At 38.3% G+C, this 21,301-nt stretch overlaps 1 protein-coding gene across 1 annotated transcript in view; it reads left to right on the forward strand.

Moving 5' to 3' along the window:
* Nucleotides 1-21,301, forward strand: part of SPATS2 (spermatogenesis associated serine rich 2) — a 143,806-nt gene that overhangs the window by 59,508 nt on the left and 62,997 nt on the right. The window contains exon 2 of the mRNA XM_032348103.1: nucleotides 11,189-11,460. Within this exon, the coding sequence (XP_032203994.1) occupies nucleotides 11,436-11,460 (25 nt within the window). The 5' untranslated portion in view covers nucleotides 11,189-11,435. The remainder of the gene's footprint in view (nucleotides 1-11,188; nucleotides 11,461-21,301) is intronic.

The following is a 21,301-nucleotide window of genomic DNA, read 5'->3' on the forward strand; positions in this document are numbered from 1 at the left end:
TATGTTTGCATTCTTTGGATAAATACCTAGTAATGTAATTGCTGAGATCTGTTTTTAACTTTCTGAGGAACCTCCATACTGTTTTCCAGAGTGGTTGCACCAGTTTGCATTCCCACCAACAGAGTAAGAGGGTTCCACTTTTCTCCATTTCCTTGCCAACGTCTGTCATTTCCTGAGTTGTTAATTTTAGCCACCCTGACTGGTGTGAGGTGATATCTTGTTGTGGTTTTGATTTGTATTTCCCTGATGCTGAGTGGTGTTGAACATTTTTTCATGTGTCTCTTGGCCATTTGGATGTCTTTGGAAAAATTTCTGTTTGTGTTTCTCCCCAATTCTTGACTGGATTATTTGTTTTTTAGGTGTTGAGTTTGATGAGTTCTTTATAGATTTTGGATACTAGCCCTTTATCTGATAAGACATTTGATAATATCTTCTCCCATTGTATAGTTGCCTTTTAGTTTTCTTGACTATTTCCTTTGCTTGCAAAACCTTTAATCTTGATGAAGTCCTAATAGTTCATTTTTGCTTTTGTTTCCCTTCCCTTTGGAGACATGTCTGGCAGCCAAGGTCAAAGAGGTTACAGCCTGTATTCTCCTCTAGGATTTTGATGGATTCCTATCTCACATTTACGTTTTTTTTGTCCATTTTGAGTTAATTTTTGTGTATGGTGAAAGAAAGTGGTCCAGTTTCATTCTTCTGCACATGGCTGTCCAATTTTCCCAACACCATTTGTTGAAGATACTCTCTTTTATCCATTGGATATTCTTTCCAGCTGTGTTGATGATTACTTGGCCATAGAGTTGAGAGTCCATCTCTAGAGTCTCTATTCTGTTCCATTGATCTATGTGTCTGTTTTTGTGCCAGTACCATACTGTCTTGACGATTGCAGCTTTGTAGTAGAGCTTGAAGTCTGGAATTGTGATGCCTCCAGCTTTGGTTTCTTTTTTCAGCATTCCTTTGGCTACTCAGAGTCTTTTCTGGTTCCATACAAATTTTAGAATTGTTTTTCCAGCTCTATGAAAAATGCTGATGGTATTTTGATAGTGATTACTTTGAATGCATAGATTTCTTTGGGTAGCATAGACGTTTTAACAGTATCTGTTCTCCCAGTCCATGAGCACGGAAAGTTTTTCCATTTCTTTACTTCTTCCTCCATTTCTCTCATAAGTGTTCTGTAGTTTTCATAGTACAGATCCTTCACCTCTTTGGTTAGGTTTATTCCTAGGTATCTTACAGTTTTTAGTGCCATTGTAAATGTGATCAGTTCCTTGATTTCTCTTTCTTCTCCCTTGTTGGTGTATGGAAATGCAGCTGACTTCTGTTGTTGATTTTGTTGTGACTTTGCTGATCTCCTGTATCAGTTCTAGCAGTTTTTGGGTGGAGTCTTTTTTGGGTTTTCTACCTAGAGTATTATGTTGTCTGTGAAGAGAGTCTGACTTCTTTGCTGATTCGAATGCCTTTTATTGCTTTTTATTGTCTAATTGCTGAAGCTACAGGATTTAAGTGTACTATGTTGAATACCAGTGGTGAGAGTGGACTTCCCTGTGGTGTTCCTGACCTTAGGAGAAAAAGCTCTCAGTTTTTCCCCATTGAGGTTGATACTTGCTGTGGGTTTTTCATATATGGCTTTTATGATATTGAGGTATGTTCCTTCTATCTCTACACTCAGAGAGTTTTCATCAAGAAAGGATGCTATAGGGGCACCTGGGTGGCTCAGTTGATTAAGCGTCTGCCTTTGATGCTTAATGCCTAATGTTCATGATTCCAGGGTCCTGGGAATTGAGCCCCACATCAGGTTGTCTGCTCAACAGGGAATCTTCTTTTCCCTCTCCCTCTGCCTGTTGCTCCACCTGCTTGTGCTCTCTCTCTCTGTCAGATAAATAAATAAATTCTTAAAAAAAAAAAAAAAAAAGGATGCTGTCCTTTGTCAACTGCTTGTTCTGCATCATTTGAGAGGACCATATGGTTCTTGTCTTCCTATTCTTTCTTTTACTAATGTGGTCTATCATGCTGATTGATTTGTGGATGTTGAACCACTCTTGCAGCCCAGGAATAAATCCCACTTGGTCAGAGGTGAATAATCCTTTTATGTACTGTTGGATCCTTTTAAGTTAGTATCTTGGCATGAATTTTTGCATCCATGTTCATTAGGGATATTGGTCTGTAATTCTTTTTGGTGGGGTCCTTATCTGGTTTTGGGATCAAGGTAATGCTGGCCTTATAGAATGAGTTTGGAAGTTTTCCTTCAATTTCTGTTTTTTGAAACAGTTTCAGAAGAATAGGTGTTTATTCTTCTTTAAATGTTTGGTAGAATTCTGCTGGTAGACCATATTGGTTTTGGGGAGATTTTTGACTACTGATTCAGTTTCTTTGATGGTTATGGATGTGTTCAGGTTTTCTATTTCTTCCTGTTTCAGTTTTGGTAGTTCATATGTTTCTAAGAATGCATTTACTTCTTCCGGATTGCCTAATTTGTTGGCATATAATTGCTCTAGTATTCTCTCATAATTTTGTGTTGGTTGTGATCTCTTCTCTTTTATTCATGATTTTATTTATTTGGGTTCTTTCTCTTTTCCTTTTGGTAAGTCTGGCTAGGGGCTTATCAATCTTAATTCTTTCAAAGAACCACCTCTTAGTTTCAATGATCTGTTCTTTTTTTTTTTTTTTAATTTCTATATCATTGATTTCTGCTCAAATCTTTACTATTTTCTCTTCTCCTGTGGGTTTAGGCTCTTAAAAATAAAATCTTAGAAAAGTTTTTGTTACCTGAATTTTCAAATGTATTGATATGAGGTTTTGTGTATCTTTGTCTTACATTTTTAATATCTGTGAGATCTATGCTGATTATTTTTAAAAATTCCTGATAGTAGTATTTATGCTTTAGTTTTTTTCCTTGACCAGTATTTCTGGAGGTTTTTTGCTGGGTCAGTAAATCATTTTTTTCCTCGTAATTTTTTTTATTGCGCTAAGACTTTTAAAAATTATGGTAACATACACATAACATAAAATTGACCATTTTAACTATTTTAAAATGTACAGTTTCAGTGGCATTAAGTACATTTACACTGTTGTGCAACCATCACCACTGTCCATCTCCAGAACTTTTTCATCTTCCCAAACTGAAACTTTGTACCCATTAAACACCAAACAACCATTCCACTCATACAGCCCTGGTAACTATCATTCTACTTTCTCCCTATGAATTTGACTAGTCTAAGTATCTTATATATGTAGAGTCACACAGTATTTGTTTTTTTGTGATTGACTTATTTCACTTACTATAAAGCCCTCAAGGTTCATTCATGTTGTAGCATGTGTCAAATTTCCTGAATAATAGTCTGTATTTCATAATTTTTTATTTCAAGTATGAGCACATAGTAATTCATGTTAAATACTTATTAATTGGTCAGTTAATGTATTTTTTAAGTTAGCAAGGGTGTTAGAAATTACTTTTTCTATATGCATGGAATCTCCTTTTATGGATTAGAATCAGTGAATAAAGTTGCCCTTAATTGCCTTGTTTTGTTTTTGCTTAATAGCTGCCTCTGTTCCCTTGAGCTACTTGCACATCTGTGCTTTGGGGAGATGGGAGAAATGGAGTTTCTGTGTTGGAGGTGGGGTGCGGATGAAATGATCAGTATTGTTTAAAACCATTACTGAAGAATTTATACAGCTGAGAATAATTTGGCTTGATTGAGTTTGGGTTACAGCCACCTGCATGAGGAGGAGAGTACAGACAACTCTTAACCACCCAGCTAGCAGTGAAATGGGAAGAGATAAACAGATATGTATTCTTACTCTACTCCTTTCAAGTCCTGTCTACTCCCACACTTAAACAGCTGCCACCGATGACTAATGTTATGCAATTTGGAGGGTCCTGTGTCTTTTAATAGTAGTAAAGAGGAGTTGTGGTATCACATGGTTTCTGATTTTCCACTCAGAATGTATTTTGCATTTCCAAAAATTTGAGATGCCTGCTAGTTGGAAGAGCATGCAGCTCTTGATCTCAGGGTCATGTGTTTAAGCCCCACATTGGGTATAGAGATTACTTAAATAAATAAATTTAAAATAAACTTCCAGAAATTCTGTTTTATTCCAGTATCCAATTCTGTGTTATTCCAAATCGAGGTTTTAAATTTTTTTAAAAGAATTTACCTGTTTTTCTAAATGAAAAGTTCATTTTCCAAAGTAAAATTTATGGTGATCAGGCCTTATAATTATGGGAGAGTTTTTAGATTAGAGTGGCATATTGATTAGAAAGTTAGTGCCAATGAATAGACATGTGTTAAGAAAACAGACTTACAGAGAGGTCTTACATTCACATTTTTGACCTGAAGATATCATCTTTGTTTTTAATTATTTTTTAGAATGTATTAGTGTATTATTTTGGATCTCCTTTTTCGTATTCATTTATAAAGCTAATGGGAATGACATTCATTGGCAAACTCATGACATTGTGGAAAAGGTTACTTTCTTGCTTCCAAAACCCTTTAAAAATCAGAAAAAATGTTTTTGTTTGAAACTTCCCATTTTCTTGTTTTGGGTTCATTATCATTATGCAGCTCTAGAGAGTTAGTGTTTGTAGGTTCTTTTTTTTTTTTTTTTAAGATTTTATTTATTTATTTGTCAGAGACAGAGAGAGAGAGTGCACAGGCAGACAAAGTGGCAGAGGGAGAAGCAGGCTCCCTGCTGAGCAAGGAGCCCGATGTGGGACTCAATCCCAGTATGCTAGGATCATGACCTGAGTAAAAGGCCAACTGAGCCACCCAGGCGTCCCTGTTTGTAGGTTCTTTTTTGACACATTTCACTTTTCTTTTTCTTTTTTTAGATTTTATTTGTTTATTTTTTAGAGAGAGAAAGAGAGCATGAAAGTGGGGGAAAGAGTAGAGGGAGAGGGGGAGAGAGAGTATCCCAAGTGGACTCCATGCTGAGCGGAGAGCAAAATTCAGGACTTGATCCCATGACCCTGAGATAATGACTTGAGGTAAAATCAAGAGTCTGCTGCTTAACCGACTACACCACCGAGGAGCTCCTTGACACATTTCTTGAACCTGTTGATGGGGTTACTGATTTGAAATAAATATTTAAAACTGAGAGTTTTCAGCTTTGATTTAATTTCTTGGAAAGGGGTCATTAAAAAAAGGGATTAAAATTTTTCAAAGAGATCTGTTTATACTGTTACAGTGTCAAAATATTAAAAAGTATATTTGAAAATTCTTAGTTTCCTATTTTTTTCAGTTTCCATTCTTCAGTGGTTCATCACTGTTGCAACTTTCTTTTTATCCTTTCAGATATACAATATTTATTTATATGCAACACAGTTTAAATATAGTTTTCTCCATCACATTCATTTAACAATATATTTTAGTATAGAAATAATAATAATTTTAAAAGACAGTCCCTACCTCTCTCTCCAGCCCATTCCCATTTCTAGCTTTCCATGGATATTCATTAGCATTTCTTTTGGTATTAACCTCCATATTTCTGAATAACATGGTTATACTGACTTTTTAGTCTTTTCAGGGGTGCTTGTCCTCCCTTTTCTCCTGGTTTTGTTGACAGATTTTTGTAACAATCTGTATTTTAGGGGAGTCTGGGTGCCTCATTTGGTTAAGCATCTGCCTTTGGCTCATGACTGGGCTTGGGTCCCATATCAGGCTGCTTGCTCAGCAGGGAGCCTGCTTCTCCCTCTTCCTGCCACTCCCCCTGCTTTTGTTCTCGCTCTCTGACAAATTAATAATAAAATCGTTAAAAAAAAAAGGGGGGGGGGCGCCTGGGTGGCTCAGTGGTTTGGGCTGCTGCCTTCGGCTCGGGTCATGATCTCAGGGTCCTGGGATCGAGCCCCGCATCAGGCTCTCTGCTCCGCGGGAAGCCTGCTTCCCTCTCTCTCTCTCTCTGTGCCTGCCTCTCTGCCTACTTGGGATCTCTGTCTGTCAAATAAATAAAATCTTAAAAAAAAAAAAAAAGAATGATCAAGATAGTAAGAGTTGTAGTCATCAAGAAGTTTACATTCTATTGGGGAAGAAGGACAATAAAGAAATAATTTATATGCTAGGTAGTAATAAGGTATAGAAAAAATAGGACAGGGTAAGGGAATGGGAGTGTCAGGAACTATTGTTCTAGTTAGGGTAGTCAGAGAAGGCTTTTCTGAAGAGATGGTGCCCCCCCCCAACCCCACAGGTTTATTCAGGCTGTTGGCAGAATTCAGTTTCGTATGGTTGTAGGGCTGAGGTTGTAGTACTGTTTCCCTGCTGGCTCTTGGCCCCAGTGTCATTCTTTTTTTTTTGGCCCCAGTGTCTTTTTTTTTTTTTTTTTCCACTTAACACCCCCCCCTTTTTAAATTTAAATTCAAATAGCCAATGTATAGTACATAATTGGTGTTTGATGATTCATTAGTTGCATAACACCCAGTGCTTGTCAGATCATGTGCCCTCCTTAATGTCCATCACCCAGGTACCCCATTCCCCCAGCCACCTCCCTTCAGTAACCCTCAGTTTGTTTCCTGGAGTCAAGAGTCTCTCATGGCTTGTCTCCCTCTCAGATCTCTTCCCCTGCAGTTTTCCTCCCTTCCCCTGTGGTCCTTTGTGTTATTCCTTATATTCCATATATTAGTGAAAGCATATGCTAACTCTCTTTCTCTGATTGATTTCATTTAGCATGATACCCTCCAGTTCTAGCCATGTAGGTATTCATCCTTTCTGATGACTGAGTAATAGTCCATTGTATGTATGAACCACATCTTCCTTATCCGTTCATCTGCTGAAGAGCTCTAGGGGCCATCCGCACTTCATGCCTCATGGCCCCTTTCAAAGCCAGAAACGATAGGTCAGATTCCTTTTATATATACTTCAGATCTCTCTGAAGTTTCCTTCTTTCACATTTCTCAGATGTTATCTTTCTCTTTTTTATTCTTAAAGATCTTATTTATTTATTTGAGAGAGAGTGCATGGGAGCCGGGGAGGAATGGAAAGAGGAGGAGAGAATCTCAAGCCGACTCCCAGCGAGTGCAGAGCCCGATATGGGGCCCAGTCTCACCATTCTAAGATCATGACATGAGCCAAAATCAAGAGTCCAAGGCTTAACTGACTAAGCCACCCAGGCGCCCTTCTCAGATACATCTTTCTGAACTCCAGCCAAAGAACCCCCCCCCCTTTTAAAAGATTTTATTTATTTATTTGACAGAGAGAGAGAGACAGAGAGGGAACACAAGCAGGGGGGAGCGGAAGAGGGAGAAGCAGGCTTCCCACTGAGCAGGGACCCAGACGTGGGGCTCAATCCCAGGACCCTGGGATCATGACCTTAGCCGAAGGCAGAGGCTTTAACCCACGGAGCCACCCAAGTGCCCCTGATTTCTATCTTCTTGTTGACATTTTTGGTTTGTTTGATGCATTGTCTTTATATTTTTCTTTAGTCCTTTAAAGCTGGTTGGTTGTTTGTTTAGTTTGGCATTTGGACCTACTCAGAGGCCTTTTCAATTCCATGACTGTTTTTTTTCCCCCTCTTCAGTTTGGGCCATACTTTCCTGCATCTTTACATGTCTCATAAGTTTTTGTTGAAACTAGACCTTTTACATAATATGTTGTAGCGACTTTGGATTCTGATTTGCTTTTCCTTTGGAGGTTTGTTTTGTTTTGTTGCCTGGACTAAATCTGTGGAATGTTTTTCCAGAGTGTGTGGCTGCTAATACCTGCTTAGTGTTTTGTGGCTTTTTAATTTGTTTTTATTTTTAAGTCTTTCTTCCTGGAATCACACCTGTATCTGTATAGCTTAATGGTCAGTTAGCCACTTCTCAAAGATTGTGCTAAGCACATTGAGCTAGTAGGGTTTCCACTTTCTGCCAGTAGATCTTTGATTGTGAAGGGGAATTCCTTCAAAATTCAGACATTTATTTAAAAGTCTGCTCAAACTTGTACTTTCCACTGGGCCCTCTCATGTTTTTTCTTCATCTTTTTGCAGGCTCCTTGTGGGTCCTCTCTGGTCTCTATAATATGGATGGTGAGCACTTATCCTTTATAGCCTTTTTCCAGATTTCCCTTTCAATTCTGTCTAGTCTGCTGATCCATTGCAACTATGACAGCATCCTCAGGTCCCTTGTCTTGCTTGTTCATTTGCCACCAAGAAGACACGTTGTTACTGATCATGATGATGGGTATGGCTTTCTGTGCTTTGCTTCAAGGCAAGTCAGCCCTCTCTGTGACTGAGGCGGCTGGTTTTTATGGCTTTCGCTACTTTGTAGAACTACCTTTCCCACTGACCTGGGGGTGATGGGAACAGCCTTGGGCAATAATGCCAGAGAGTCCTGCTCTTCTTACCCCAAATTCAGTAGGTTTTCATGAATAGCCACAGAGAAAGTAGCTTTGAGAAAAGACATGAAAAAGGTGAGGAATTATTTCATGTAGCTATCTAAAGATGAACATTCCTGGCAGAGGGAACACTTTAAGGGCCTGAAGGTGAGAGTATATTTAGGGTATAAAAGGGACAGTGAAGAGGCCAGTATGGCTAGAATGGAGTACCTGAGGGGGAGAGTAGTGGGAAATTATGTCAGACAGGTAAAGAGAGGCAGATAAGCCCTTTTAGGCCACTGGCTTTTACTCTGAATGAAATGAGCTGCTGAGCAGATCTGCTTTGAGTAGCAGAGTTGAGACAGTTCGTCTTATCATTTTAAAAGCAGCTTTAGTGAAATGGAAGCTGAAGCATGGCAGGATAGAAGACTCAGGATGCTAGTTAAGAGACCATTATAGTCCTGATTATAGCAATGCAAGGGAGAAATGATTGTGGCTTAGATGAGGGTAGTAGCAGGAGAGGTAGTGAGAAGTGGTCCAGTTCCTTCTGGTAGATTGGAGGGGGGCTAGTGAACAGATTCAGATTGCTTATTTCAAGGGAATTTTCCTGCGTCGTATCTGTGAATGCTTTTTTTGTTCCTTTTATTGAGTTCTATATTTTTTGAATTCCTTATATTGATTCTAATTATGCTCAGATTGGATCATTTTAATCCTCTAATATTATTTTCTCATTGCAATCTCTTTTTTTCTTCTGAAGGCTTTCCTCCACTCCATTCAATTTTTATCTTTTTTGGGGGTGCTCCATGCCCAGCGTACAGCCCAGTGCAGGGCTTGAACTCACAATCCTGAGATCAAGGCCTGAACTGAGGTCAAGAGTCGAACACTTAACCGACTGAGCCACCCAGGTGCCCTTCATTCTCTTTTCTTTAAGCTGAGGACATGAGGGTAGAGAGGAGCTTGCCATTGAGGAATTTAATCCTTTGTGATAGATCTATCTAAATTCTGTTCTTTCTTCTAAAATCTCATAAAGTGTTGGGGTACCTGGGTGGCTCATTTGGTGAAGTGTCTGCCTTCAGTTCGGGTCATGATCTCAGGGTCCTGGGATGGAGCCTGGCCTAGCAGGCTTCTTCCTTTTCTTCTGCCCCTTCGCCCACTTGTTCTCTGTCTCTCTTTCTCCCTCTCTCAAATAAATAAATAAAACCTTAAATTAAATAAAATTTCATAAAGTATTTTCTATCAGATCCACTCCATCCAGTGGTAAATTCCATCTAATTCCATAGGCTTTGGCTGATTCTCCCAATTTGGCTTAGTTCTCCAAAAGATAGCCGCAGAGGTTCAGCCAGTCTTTCCTCAAGTCCCATAGTGGTTTGTAGAGGATCTTACTCTTGGAATATGATTGATAACGTATTAGTTTCAGATGTAAAATCTAATAACTCAATATTTGTATATATTGCAAAATTATTACCACAGTTAGTCCAGTTAAAATTTCTCACTATACAAATTTTTTTTTATTGTGTTGAGAACTTTCAAGATCCACTTTCCTAGCTACTTTTAAATATGGAATATGGTATGAACTAGTCGCCTTGCTGTATGTGACATCCCTGTGACTTATTCATTTATAACTGGAAATTAGAATTGTTTGACCCCTTTTACCCATTTTTTCTACTACCCCTGCCTCAGATAACCACCAATCTATTCTATATATCCACGGAGGCTCTTATTCTTGGTGGATTTTTTTTTTAAACTTTACCAGGACTGTCTATTTATTCCTTTATTCTCCTCCATTCGTATTGGAAAGTATTTTACATAAGGTTGCTCTCATTTCCTTCTTGGGTTGCAGCTTGTAAAATGTTTTTTCTATCAGGTGTCCAGATTTGAGTCCTTTGATCATTCTTTCTTTACCTAGAAATCTTGGTCATGTATTTTTTAAAGTTCAGTAATATATGGGGAAAAATGGCATTTGTATCTTTACAACTTGCTTCCTGCACTATTGACTAATTGAAATTTTGCTGTTTCCAGTTTTTCTTATTAAAATTCCTTTGTGCTTTCCCCATTCACCCACCCCCCTTTCCTAGTTTTCTTGCAGTGTATTGAGCTGGAAAACATGAAGCGAGGTTAGATACAGGAAATCCTAGAGGCAGAAAAAAGACCCTTGATTTGGGCAGGAAGGGCAGGTGGTAAGAAAGATCTTATTAGGGAGTGATAAGCGGTAGTAAGATTTTTGAGATAGATACAAAAGATAAGGGTAAGACAGCTGCTTTCTGCACTAAGAAGATGGTCTGATTTTAAGATTAAAGTTTCTTTTTTTTTTAAAACATTTCATTTATTTATTTAACAGAGAGGGATCACAAGTAGGCAGAGACAGGCAGAGAGTGGGGGGGAAAGCAAGCTCCCCACTGAGCACAGAGCTGGTTGTGGCCTTGATCCCAGGACCCTGAGACCATGACCTGAGCTGAAGGCAGAGGCTTAACCCACTGAGCCACCCAGGCACCCAAAAGTTTCTTTTTCTTTTAACTCCAGTATAGTTAACATACCCTGTCACATTAGTTTCAGATATATGATAGAGTGATGCAGCAGTTTCATACCACACACGGCGCTGATCACAAGTGCCCTCCTTAATCCCCATCCTCTATTTCATCCATCTCCCACCAACCTCCCCTCTGGTAACTGGCAGTTTGTTCTCCATAGTTCAGAGTTTTCTTGGTTGGGTCTCTTTCTCTAAGATTAAAGTTTCTTATGGAGCAAAATATTGTTTTTTATGACTACATTCTTTCTAGAGAACTTTTGTTTTAAGAGCTAGTTTTGTTTAGAAAAAACACAAAGTAAAACCTGTGGGTATCTGTTAGAAATTTTATACAGATAGCTGTTACTATAATAGTGAATGTATTTGTGTGTTTTCCCTCCAGAATCTCCCTGGGGAAAGAGACATGAATATCTGCAATGATATTTCCTGACAAGAAGTTCATATAAGAGAAGGAAAGGAGATCAACAGCTAGTGAGCAGAATCTCAGATAACCACGACTTGGTTTTTATCACCTCCAACTGCAGACTTCCGTTGCCTACTTTTAAATCAGAGATAACTACGGTCAGAACCCAGACAAGGCAGAAGGATACTTCCATCTGTAGTTTTTGAGATCAAAGAAAGAAACCACAATGTCTAGGAAACAAAACCAGAAGGGTAAGATTACATGTGGGCATAAATTGTTAAAAGCATAGTTGTGAAATAATGATCTGTATATTTTTAAAAGGTTCTCTTTAATGTGTTTTGAACAGTTACATTTTCCCTTACCCAGTGTGGTACTACTGATAGGTATAATTTATCTCTTTGTCTCGACTGCAATTAATTTTAGAACATTCACAACTTTATCTGTTGTCTCTTTAATTATCTATGTTGTGGATATTAGATTGTAGTTTTGTGTGTTACTACTTTGGGAGCTAATTCATATAACAGTTGCTTTTCTCCTTTTATAAACGTGCTAAATTACAATATATTTACAGGAAAGCCAACTGCATCCAGAAAATACACTCTCTGGGGTGTGAACATATGTTGGGGGCATGGTGGGAGATAACTTACTGCAGGATATTTTATATCCTGTGAGTTGATGTTTTTTTCATTGGAGACAGGAAATGAAGTAAAGAGTAAATGTTTCCAGTTTTCAATTCCTTCTTTAGCTTTCCTTCCGGGATTATTACTCTAGCTTCTTGTCTAAAGTGAAATATAAGATACAAGGAATTAAGAAATACCAAGAATAGTTTCAAGAAGGGCAAAGACAATAAAGATTATAAAATCACTTTTTCACCTTTTTTTAGATAGCTACAAAAATGCAAAGGGACAAATTAAGCAGTAGCACTTGAACTATAATACATAACTGGAATATATTTGTTAAAAGAATGACCAGAGCGGGGCACCTGGGTGGCTCAGTGGGTTAAGCCTCTGCCTTCAGCTCAGGTCATGATCTCAGTGTCCTGAAATAGAGCCCCACATCGGGCTCTCTGCTCAGCAGGGAGCCTGTTTCCCCGTCTCTCTCTCTGCCTGCCTCTGCTTCCTTGTGATTTGTCTGTCAAATAAATAAATAAAATCTTAAAAAAAAAAAAAAAAAAAGAATGACCAGAGCTATCCTGGCTTTTTTTCCCCTTCATTGAATTTAGTTTTCTTTTCTTTTTTTTTTTTTTTAAAGATTTTGTTTATTTATTTGAGAGAGAGAGACAGTGAGAGAGAGCATGAGCGAGGAGAAGGTCAGAGGGAGAAGCAGACTCCCTATGGAGCTGGGAGCCCAATGCGGGACTCGATCCCAGAACTCCAGGATCATGACCTGAGCTGAAGGCAGTCGTCCAACCATCTGAGCCACCCAGGCGTCCCTGAATTTAGTTTTCAATTTAAAGTTAATGTTCTTTAATTCAAAACCCTGGTGTAGATCCAGGTGTCATGTGTTAATATGAAGGGAAATGCTTTTTTTTTTTTTTTTAAAGATTTTATTTATTTTTCAGAGAGAGAGAGGGGGAGAAAGCGAGCACAGGCAGACAGAATGGCAGGCAGAGGCAGAGGGAGAAGCAGGCTCCCCGCTGAGCAAGGAGCCCGATGTGGGACTCGATCCCAGGATGCTGGGATCATGACCTGAGCCGAAGGCAGCTGCTTAACCAACTGAGCCACCCAGGCGTCCCTGAAGGGAAATGCTTTTAAACTTAATTGTGACTTGGTAACTCACAAACCTCATTTTAAGAAAATAACATACCAGACAGAGCTGCTTGTGGTTTTGAAAGTATGTAGTTACTGTACTCATTGTATAGTAAATATGTATAAACGGAATCTGAGTTCTAAGGAGTGATTATATTACTAAAGAACTATTTTATAGAATGAGATTATCAACTAAAAAGTTTTTATAACCAAAGTTTGTTTTTTCTTAATCCTCGTGATTCAGTTTGCTTTCTTCCCAGTTACATTAGAAACGTTATCTGTTTTCCTCCAGAAATGAGAAATACTATAGTAAAAATAGGACTCCAGACTTTAAGATAAAACAATTTCATCTAAGAAGTTTAGCACTTAATTTTTCATTAAAAGGTTGACTTCAGCAGAATGCTTCAACCTTGTTAAAACTAGAGTCTTTAATTTGTGTCTGTATTGCCAGAGCTGTAAGAAGGATTCTTTGCTTTTTGTAATTGGTATTTAATTACTTTATATAAAATGAACTTGAAATTTTGACCATATCATAGGCATTAAGTGCTAACAAATTTTGATTGAACATAGTCTGGATTTACATGTAGTTGGAAACAAAATAAAGTTTATTTGTTGTTAGGACTTTCGCTGAGATAAAGCTATATGTATAATGTAGTTGAACAAAAAAAGTACAAAGTACTTATAAAAGTGTGGAGAGAAGCATTTAGTCTCTCACTGTTAAGTACAATGTTCATTGTAGGGTTTTCATAGATGCCCTTTATCAGTTTGAGGAAGTTCCTTTCTATTCCTGTTTTGCTGAATTTTTACATGACTGGGGTGTTGGGATTTTTGTCAAATGTTTTTTCTGCATTTATTTCAGTCCTCCTCAAACAGGGATGATTTTGCCCCTTTGGGAATATTTGCCAATGTCTGGAGACATTTGTGGAGGTCCCAACTTGGTGGGGCAAGGTGCTACCGGTGTCTAGTGGGTCTAGCCCCAGGTGCTCTACACATCTGCAGTGCACATGACAGCCCTCCACAGCAAAGAATTGCCTGATCCAAAAGTCAGTACTGCTGAGGAAACCCTGGTCTATTAATATAATCATGTGATTTTGTCCTTTATTAATATAGAAAATTAATTTTAAAGGGGATAAACAATTCTGCATTCCTGGGATAAATCCCATTTGGGGGGCACATGGGTGGCTCAGGCGGTTAAGTGTTTGCCTTTGGTTCAGGTCCTGATCCCAGGGTTCTGGGATCAAGTCCCACATTGGGCTCCTTGCTCTGCGGGGAGCCTTCTTCTCCCTCTGCCTCTGCCTCTGCCTCTCTCTCTCTCTCTCTCTCTCTTTCTGTCTCTTATGAATAAAATAAGTAAATCCTATTTGGTCATTTTTTATGTTACTGGTTTCTCTTTGCTAATATTTTGGTACAAATTTTTAAAACTTACATTCATGAGGGATATCAGTCTGTAGTTTTCTGTTCTTGTGATGTATTTTTCTGGTATATGATTTATCCTGGAAGGTTACATGTATGCTTGAAAAGAATGTGTATTGATCTGTTGTTGGGAGAGTGTTCTATATATGTTAGATCAAGCTGGGTGATCATGATGTAAGTCATCTATATCCTAACTTTCTGTTTAATTGTTTTGTCCTTTACTAAGATAATAGTATTGAATATTCAGCTACAGTTGTTGAATTATGTATTTTTCGTTTCTGTTTTGTCAGTTTTTAATTTACATATTTGGGTACTCTTATTAAGTATATACATTTATAATTTTTATCTTGATAGATTGATTTTCTTATGAAATATTCTTTGTCTCTGGGAATATATCTTTGAAGTTTTAATTTTTCTGATATTAATATAGTAGTTCCAACTCTTATACTTACTATTTCCAGAAATTATCATTTTTATACCCTTTCCATTCAACATTTAATGTATTTATCAGCATGATTGGGTTTATCCCTGCTATTTGCTGTTCTCTACATCTTATTTTTTTGTTCCTCTGCTACTGTTTTATTGCCTTCTTTTTAATGTATTTTTAGTATATACTTACATTTATATAATTTTATTCTTCTTAGTGTATTAATTCCTCTGATTTTTAAAAAAGATTTTATTTATTCATTTGAGAGAGAGAGAAAGCACAGGCCGGGGAGGGAGGAAGGGCAGAGGGAGAGGGAGAAGCAGGATCCCCGCTGAGCAAGGAGCCTGATACAGGGCTTGATCCCAGGACTCTGGGATCATGACCTGAGCCAAAGGTGGATGTTTAACTGACTGAGCCACTGAATAGGCGCCCCTATTCCTCTGATTTTTTTAAAGCCTGCCCTTCCTTCCTTCCTCCCTTCCTTCCTTTTATAGCTATTTCTTTTTTTTTTTTAATTTTATTTATTTATTTGACAGAAATCACAAGTAGGCAGAGAGAGGGAGAAGCAGGCTCCCCGCTGAGCAGAGAGCCTGATGCAGGGCTCGAACCCAGGACCCTGAGATCATGACCCAAGCTGAAGGCAGAAGCTTAACCCTCTGAGCCACCCAGGCGCCCCAAAGCTGTTTCTTAAATAGTTATTTTATTAGTGGTTGCTCTAAGATTGCAGTATGCATCTTTAACTCGGCACAAGCTACTTCCGGTTAATACTGACTTAATACCTATAAGAGGGGCGCCTGGGTGGCTCAGCGGGTTAAAGCTTCAGCCTTCGGCTCAGGTCATGATCTCAGGGTCCTGAGATGGAGCCCCACATCAGGCTTTCTGCTCAGCGGGGAGCCTGCTTCCTCCTCTCTCTCTCTCTCTCTCTCTCTGCCTGCCTCCCTGCCTACTTATGATCTCTGTCAAATAAATAAATAAATAAAATAATTTAAAAAAAAAAAAGCTTTAAAAAAATACCCATAAGATATAGTAGCTTTGTTCCAATATAGCCTTGTTTCCTCTCCCCTGCTTTTGTACTATTATTTCACGTATATCACATCCATATATAACCACAATATGTTGTTATAATTATTGTTTTAAACAATATTATGCTTTTTGGAAAAATTTGGACAAAAGAGATAAATATATATGTAGTCTTTACAGTTACCAAATATTTACCATTTTGAGTACTCTTAATACCTTTCTCTGGATTTGAGTTAGTGTCTGGTTTTATTTCCTTTTAGCCTGAAGAATTTAGTTTTTCTTGTACACAAGTCTGACAGGAGTGGATTCTTTCAGACTCTATTTCTTTTTTTAATCTGGGTGTCTTTATTTTGCCTTCATTTTTGAAGGTTAGTTTTGCTGGCTATAGAATTCAGCACTTTTCCCCTGAATATGTCATATTGTTCCTCCATTGCAATGAGTCCTTTTTTCTCATTGTTTTCTTGTTGTTCTCTTTATCTTTAGCAGTTTGACTGATGCAATTTGGTATGGATTTCTTGGGAATTTCATCAAATGTTTGCCATTATTTCATCAAAAAATTTTTTTTCCTGCTCCTTTCCCTCTTTCCTCCCCTACTAGGAATCCTGTGATGTGTGTATTGGTAAGGTTAATGTTATCCCACAGGTGACTGAGGATCATTTTTCTTTTCTTTTCTTTCTTTCTTTCTTTCTTTCTTTCTTTCTTTCTTTCTCTCTTTCTTTCTCTTTTTTTTTTAACCAACTGAGCCACCCAGGTGCCCCTCTCTCTCATTTTTTAAAGATTTTATTTATTTGACAGAGAAAGACACAATGAAAAAGGGAACACAAACAGGGGGAGCAGGGGCAGAGGAAGAGGGAGATGGAGAAGCAGGGTTCGCACTGAGCAGGGAGTCTGATTCGGGGCTCCATTCCAGGACCCTGGGATCATGACCTGGGCTGAAGGCAGACGCTCAATGACTGAGCCACCCAGGCACCCCATTTTTCTTTTTTCTGCAAACTGTTTTTTCATAGTGTTCTTCCTTTATTTAGGTTGTCTAATTCCTCTTGATTGCTTTTCAAGTTCACTGATTTTTTTTCTTCTGCTATCTCAAATTTGCTATTAAGTCTAACTGGTGAATTTTTCATTTGGGTATTATATTTTTAATTAGAATTTCTTTTTAGTTTTATCTTATAGTTTCTGTTTCTCTGTTGAGATTGTGTATTTGTCAAGTCAGTATGACTATGTTTTCCTTAAATTCCTTGAATATATTTTTATTAGTTGTTTTGAAGTTTTTGTTGGTTAAGTCCACCAACTTGTGGACCCTTTCAGTATCAGTTTCTATTGATTGGTGGTTTTCCTATGTATGAATATTTCTTTCTTGGCTTTTTTTTTAAAGTGGATAATTAAGGTAATATATTAACTCCTCATTCTTAATTTATCTTCTTGAGGGTATTTTAAAAATAATCAGCCATCAAAAGAAATGAAATCTTGCATTTGCAACCATGGATGGAACTAGAGGGTATTATGCTAAGTGAAATAAGTCAGTCAGAGAAAGACAATTATCAATGATCTCTGATATGAGGAATTTGAGAAGGCAGGGCTGGGGATTGTGGGGGAAGGGGGAAGGAAAAAATGAAACAAGATGGGATCAGGAGGATGGGATCAGGAGGAAGACAAACCATAAGAGACTCTTAATCTCACAAAACTGCTGGGGGTTGGGGAAGGTAGGGATAGGGTGGTTGGGTGATGGACATTGTTGGAGGGTATGTGCTATGGTGAGTGCTGTGAAATGTGGAAGCGTGATGATTCACAGACCTGTATCCCTGGGGCAAATAATACATTATATGTTAATTAAAAAAATAATAATTAGCCTGGACATAAACTGAGGCATCTGCCACTCTACCTGTCCCATGTGTACATCACAAATATATCTGCACAGTTTTTTAATTTTAATCTTAATTTTTTATTTTTGCTTTTAGGGATTGTCCCTGTGTCTGCAATGTTTATTAGTCAGCCAATGATTTGGACTGAGCTTTTGCTAAATATCTCAAATGCATAAGCATTTATCCTCTGCTGATTGAACCATGTGGGTTGAGGAGGACATTCAAAGTTCAGGCAGTTCTTCTCTTTCTTTCTTTTTTAAAAATTTAATTTAATTTAATTTTTTTTCAGTGTTCCAAAATTCATTGTTTATGCATCACACCCAGGGCTCCATGCAATATGTGCCCTCCATAATACTCACCACCAGGCATGTACCCCCCACCCCCTTCCCTCCAAAACCCTCAGTTTGTTTCTCAGGGTCCACACTCTCTCATGGTTTGTCTCCCCCTCCAATTTCCCCCAACTCTTTTCTCCTCTCCATCTCCCAATGTCCTCTGTGTTATTCCTTATGCTCCATAAGTAAGTGAAACCATATGATAATGGACTCTCTTGATTGACTTATTTCACTCAGCATAATCTCTTCCAGTCCCATCCATGTTGATATAAAGTTGGGTATTCATCCTTTCTGATGGAGGCATAATACTCCATTGTATATGTGGACCATATCTTCTTATCCATTCATCTGTTGAAGGGCATCTTGGCTCTTTCCATAGTTTGGTGACTGTGGCCATTGCTGATATGAACTTTGGGGTACATATGGCCCTTCTTTTCACTACATTTGTATCTTTGGGGTAAATACCCAGTAGTGCAATTGCAGGGTCATAGGGTAGCTCTATTTTTAATTTCTTAAGGAATCTCCACACTTTTCCAAAGTGACTGTACCAACTTGCATTCCCACCAACAGTGTATGAGGGTTTCCCTTTCTTCACATCCTTTCCAACACTTGTTGTTTACTGTCTTGTTAATTTTGGCCATTCTAACTGGTGTAAGGTGATTTCTCAATGTGGTTTTGATTTGAATTTCCCTGATGGCTAATGATGATGAATATTTTTCATGTGTCCATTAGCTCTTTGTATGTCTCTTTGGAGAAATGTCGGTTGATGTCTTCTGCCCATTTTTTTGATGTGATTATCTGTTTTGTGTGTGTTGAGTTTGAGGAGGTCTTTATAGATCTTGGATATCAGCCCTTTGTCTGTACTGTCATTTGCGAATATCTTCTCCCATTCTGTGGTTGCCTCTTTGTTTTGTTAACTGTTTCCTTTGCTGTGCAGAAGCTTTTGATCTTGATGAAGTCCCAAAAGTTCATTTTTGCTTTTGTTTCCTTTGCCTTTGAAGACATATCTTGAAAGAAGTGGTTGTGGCTGATGTTGAAGAGGTTACTGCCTACGTTCTCCCCTAGGATTTTGATAGATTCCTGCCTCACGTTGAAGGTCTTTTATCCACTTCGAGTTTATCTTTGTGTATGGTGTAAGAGAATGGCCAAGTTTCATTCTTCTACACATGGCTGTCCAGTTTTCCCAGCACCATTTATTGAAGAGACTGTCTTTTTTCCACGATATATTGTTTCCTGCTTTGTTGAAGATTAGTTGACCATAGAGTTGAGGGTCCATATCTGGGCTCTCTACTCTGTTCCACTGGTCTGTGTGTCTGTTTTTGTGCCAGTACCATGCTGTCTTGGTGATCACAGCTTTGTAGTAAAGCTTGAAATCAAGCAACATGATACCTCCAGTTTTGTTTTTCTTTTTCAACATTTCCTTAGCAATTCGGGGTCTCTTCTCGTCCCATACAAATTTTAGGATTGTTTGTTCCAGCTCTTTGAAAGATGCCAGTGGAATTTTGACCGGGATGGCATTTCAGATTGTCAAAGAAGAAGTCAAAACTCTCTTTCTTCACAGATGACATGATACTTTATATGGAAAACCCAAAAGACTCCACCCCCAAACTACTAGAACTCATACAGCAATTCAGTAATGTGGCAGGATACAAAATCATTGCACAGAAATCAGTTGTTTTCTTACACACTAACAGTGAAAATACAGAAAGGGAAATTAGAGAATTGCTTCCACTTACTATAACACCAAGAACCATAAGATACCTGGGAATAAGCCTAACCAAAGAGGTAAAGGATCTGTACTCGAGGAACCACAGAACACTTATGAAAGAAACTGAAGAAGACACAAAAAGATGGAAGAGCACTCTATGCTCATGGATCAGAAGAATAAACATTTTTAAAATGTCAGTACTGCCTAGAGCAATCTATACTTTCAGGCAGTTCTTAACTTTGTTTTCACTTTTAATTTCCACTGGCTTCCTGGGTTGCCCTCTGCATGGGCATGGTTTCTCATTTAGCTAGGGATGTGTAGAGAACTAATCTACTTTTCTATGGTTCTTTCATTTCCAGAATTTCCCTGTTAAATTTCCTGTTTGTTTACCACACTGAACCAAGACTCCATCTTCAGACTGGCAAAGCAGCAGGTTTTTAAAAAAAAGATTTCTGAGTTCTCTACTTTAGCCTACTTTAGGGCAAAACTTCGTCCTCTCTAGTTAGCCTGCTTTGGCAATCCCCGCCCTGGTAAAGCTGTTATCCTCCACAGAGCTGGAGATATGAGTGGGAGCAGTCCTAGTCTAGAAGGGTAGAGACTGCATTGTTTTTACTTAAGGCTCCAGCAGTTTCTCAATAATTTGTTGTGGCCTTTGATTGATTTCCAGAGCCCTGAAACAGCTGTTTTCCACAATTTTATTCAGTTTAATATTTGTGTTTTAAGGAGAGGACTTGCTTAACCTCTTCCCACCACCCTTAAGCCTAGTTTTATTATTTTATAAAAGCACTAGTCCTCAAAGATTAGAAATTAAAACAGTAAGATCAACAACTAGTTCTTTATACCTGGTGGTTTGAATAGCTCTGAATTAAATAGTGGCAACAGGAGACAGGTCTTTAGACATTAAGTAGCCTACTGGTTCATGTGGCTTACTAGTTAATTATGTAAGAAATGCTTCTGCCAAAAATCTTTTGTGGGCCTTACCCTTGGATTACTTGAATTGTTTGTTGGGCACCCAAATGTTGAAAATCAAATAAGAGAACTTTTTATTATTTTTTTTTTTAGATTTTATTTATTTATTTGACAGAGAAAGACCACAAGCAGGCAGAGAGGCAGGCAGAGAGAGAGAGAGAGAAGCAGGCTCCCTGCCAAGCAGAGAGCCCGATGCAGGACTCGATCCCAGGACCCTGAGATCATGACCTGAGCCGAAGGGAACAGCTTAACCCACTGAGCCACCCAGGCGCCCCAAATAAGAGAGCTTTTTAATGAACCCAGAGCAGATATCTGGGAACCTGTTAGTTTCATGATACGAATTTATAGTGGCATAATTACATATAACTTTTTACCTTTTCCTGACTGATGTCTGAATTCAACACTAGATAAAAGAAAACCAACTCTGGGAGTAATCCAAGGTTAGGAATAGGTTTAGTTCTGATTCTCACAGATTAGTAATGATCTGATTTTCTCCCTACAAAGTCTTTGGAGACTAGAGAAGGATGAGACCAAATGATTGTAATTTTTAAAATTTTAGGAGCCCTGATTTTGGTCAGGTAATCTCCTTCTCTCAAACTTGACTATATCTCAGAAT

This window comes from Mustela erminea, chromosome 6 (assembly GCF_009829155.1).
Source record: "Mustela erminea isolate mMusErm1 chromosome 6, mMusErm1.Pri, whole genome shotgun sequence".
Lineage (NCBI taxonomy): Eukaryota > Metazoa > Chordata > Mammalia > Carnivora > Mustelidae > Mustela > Mustela erminea.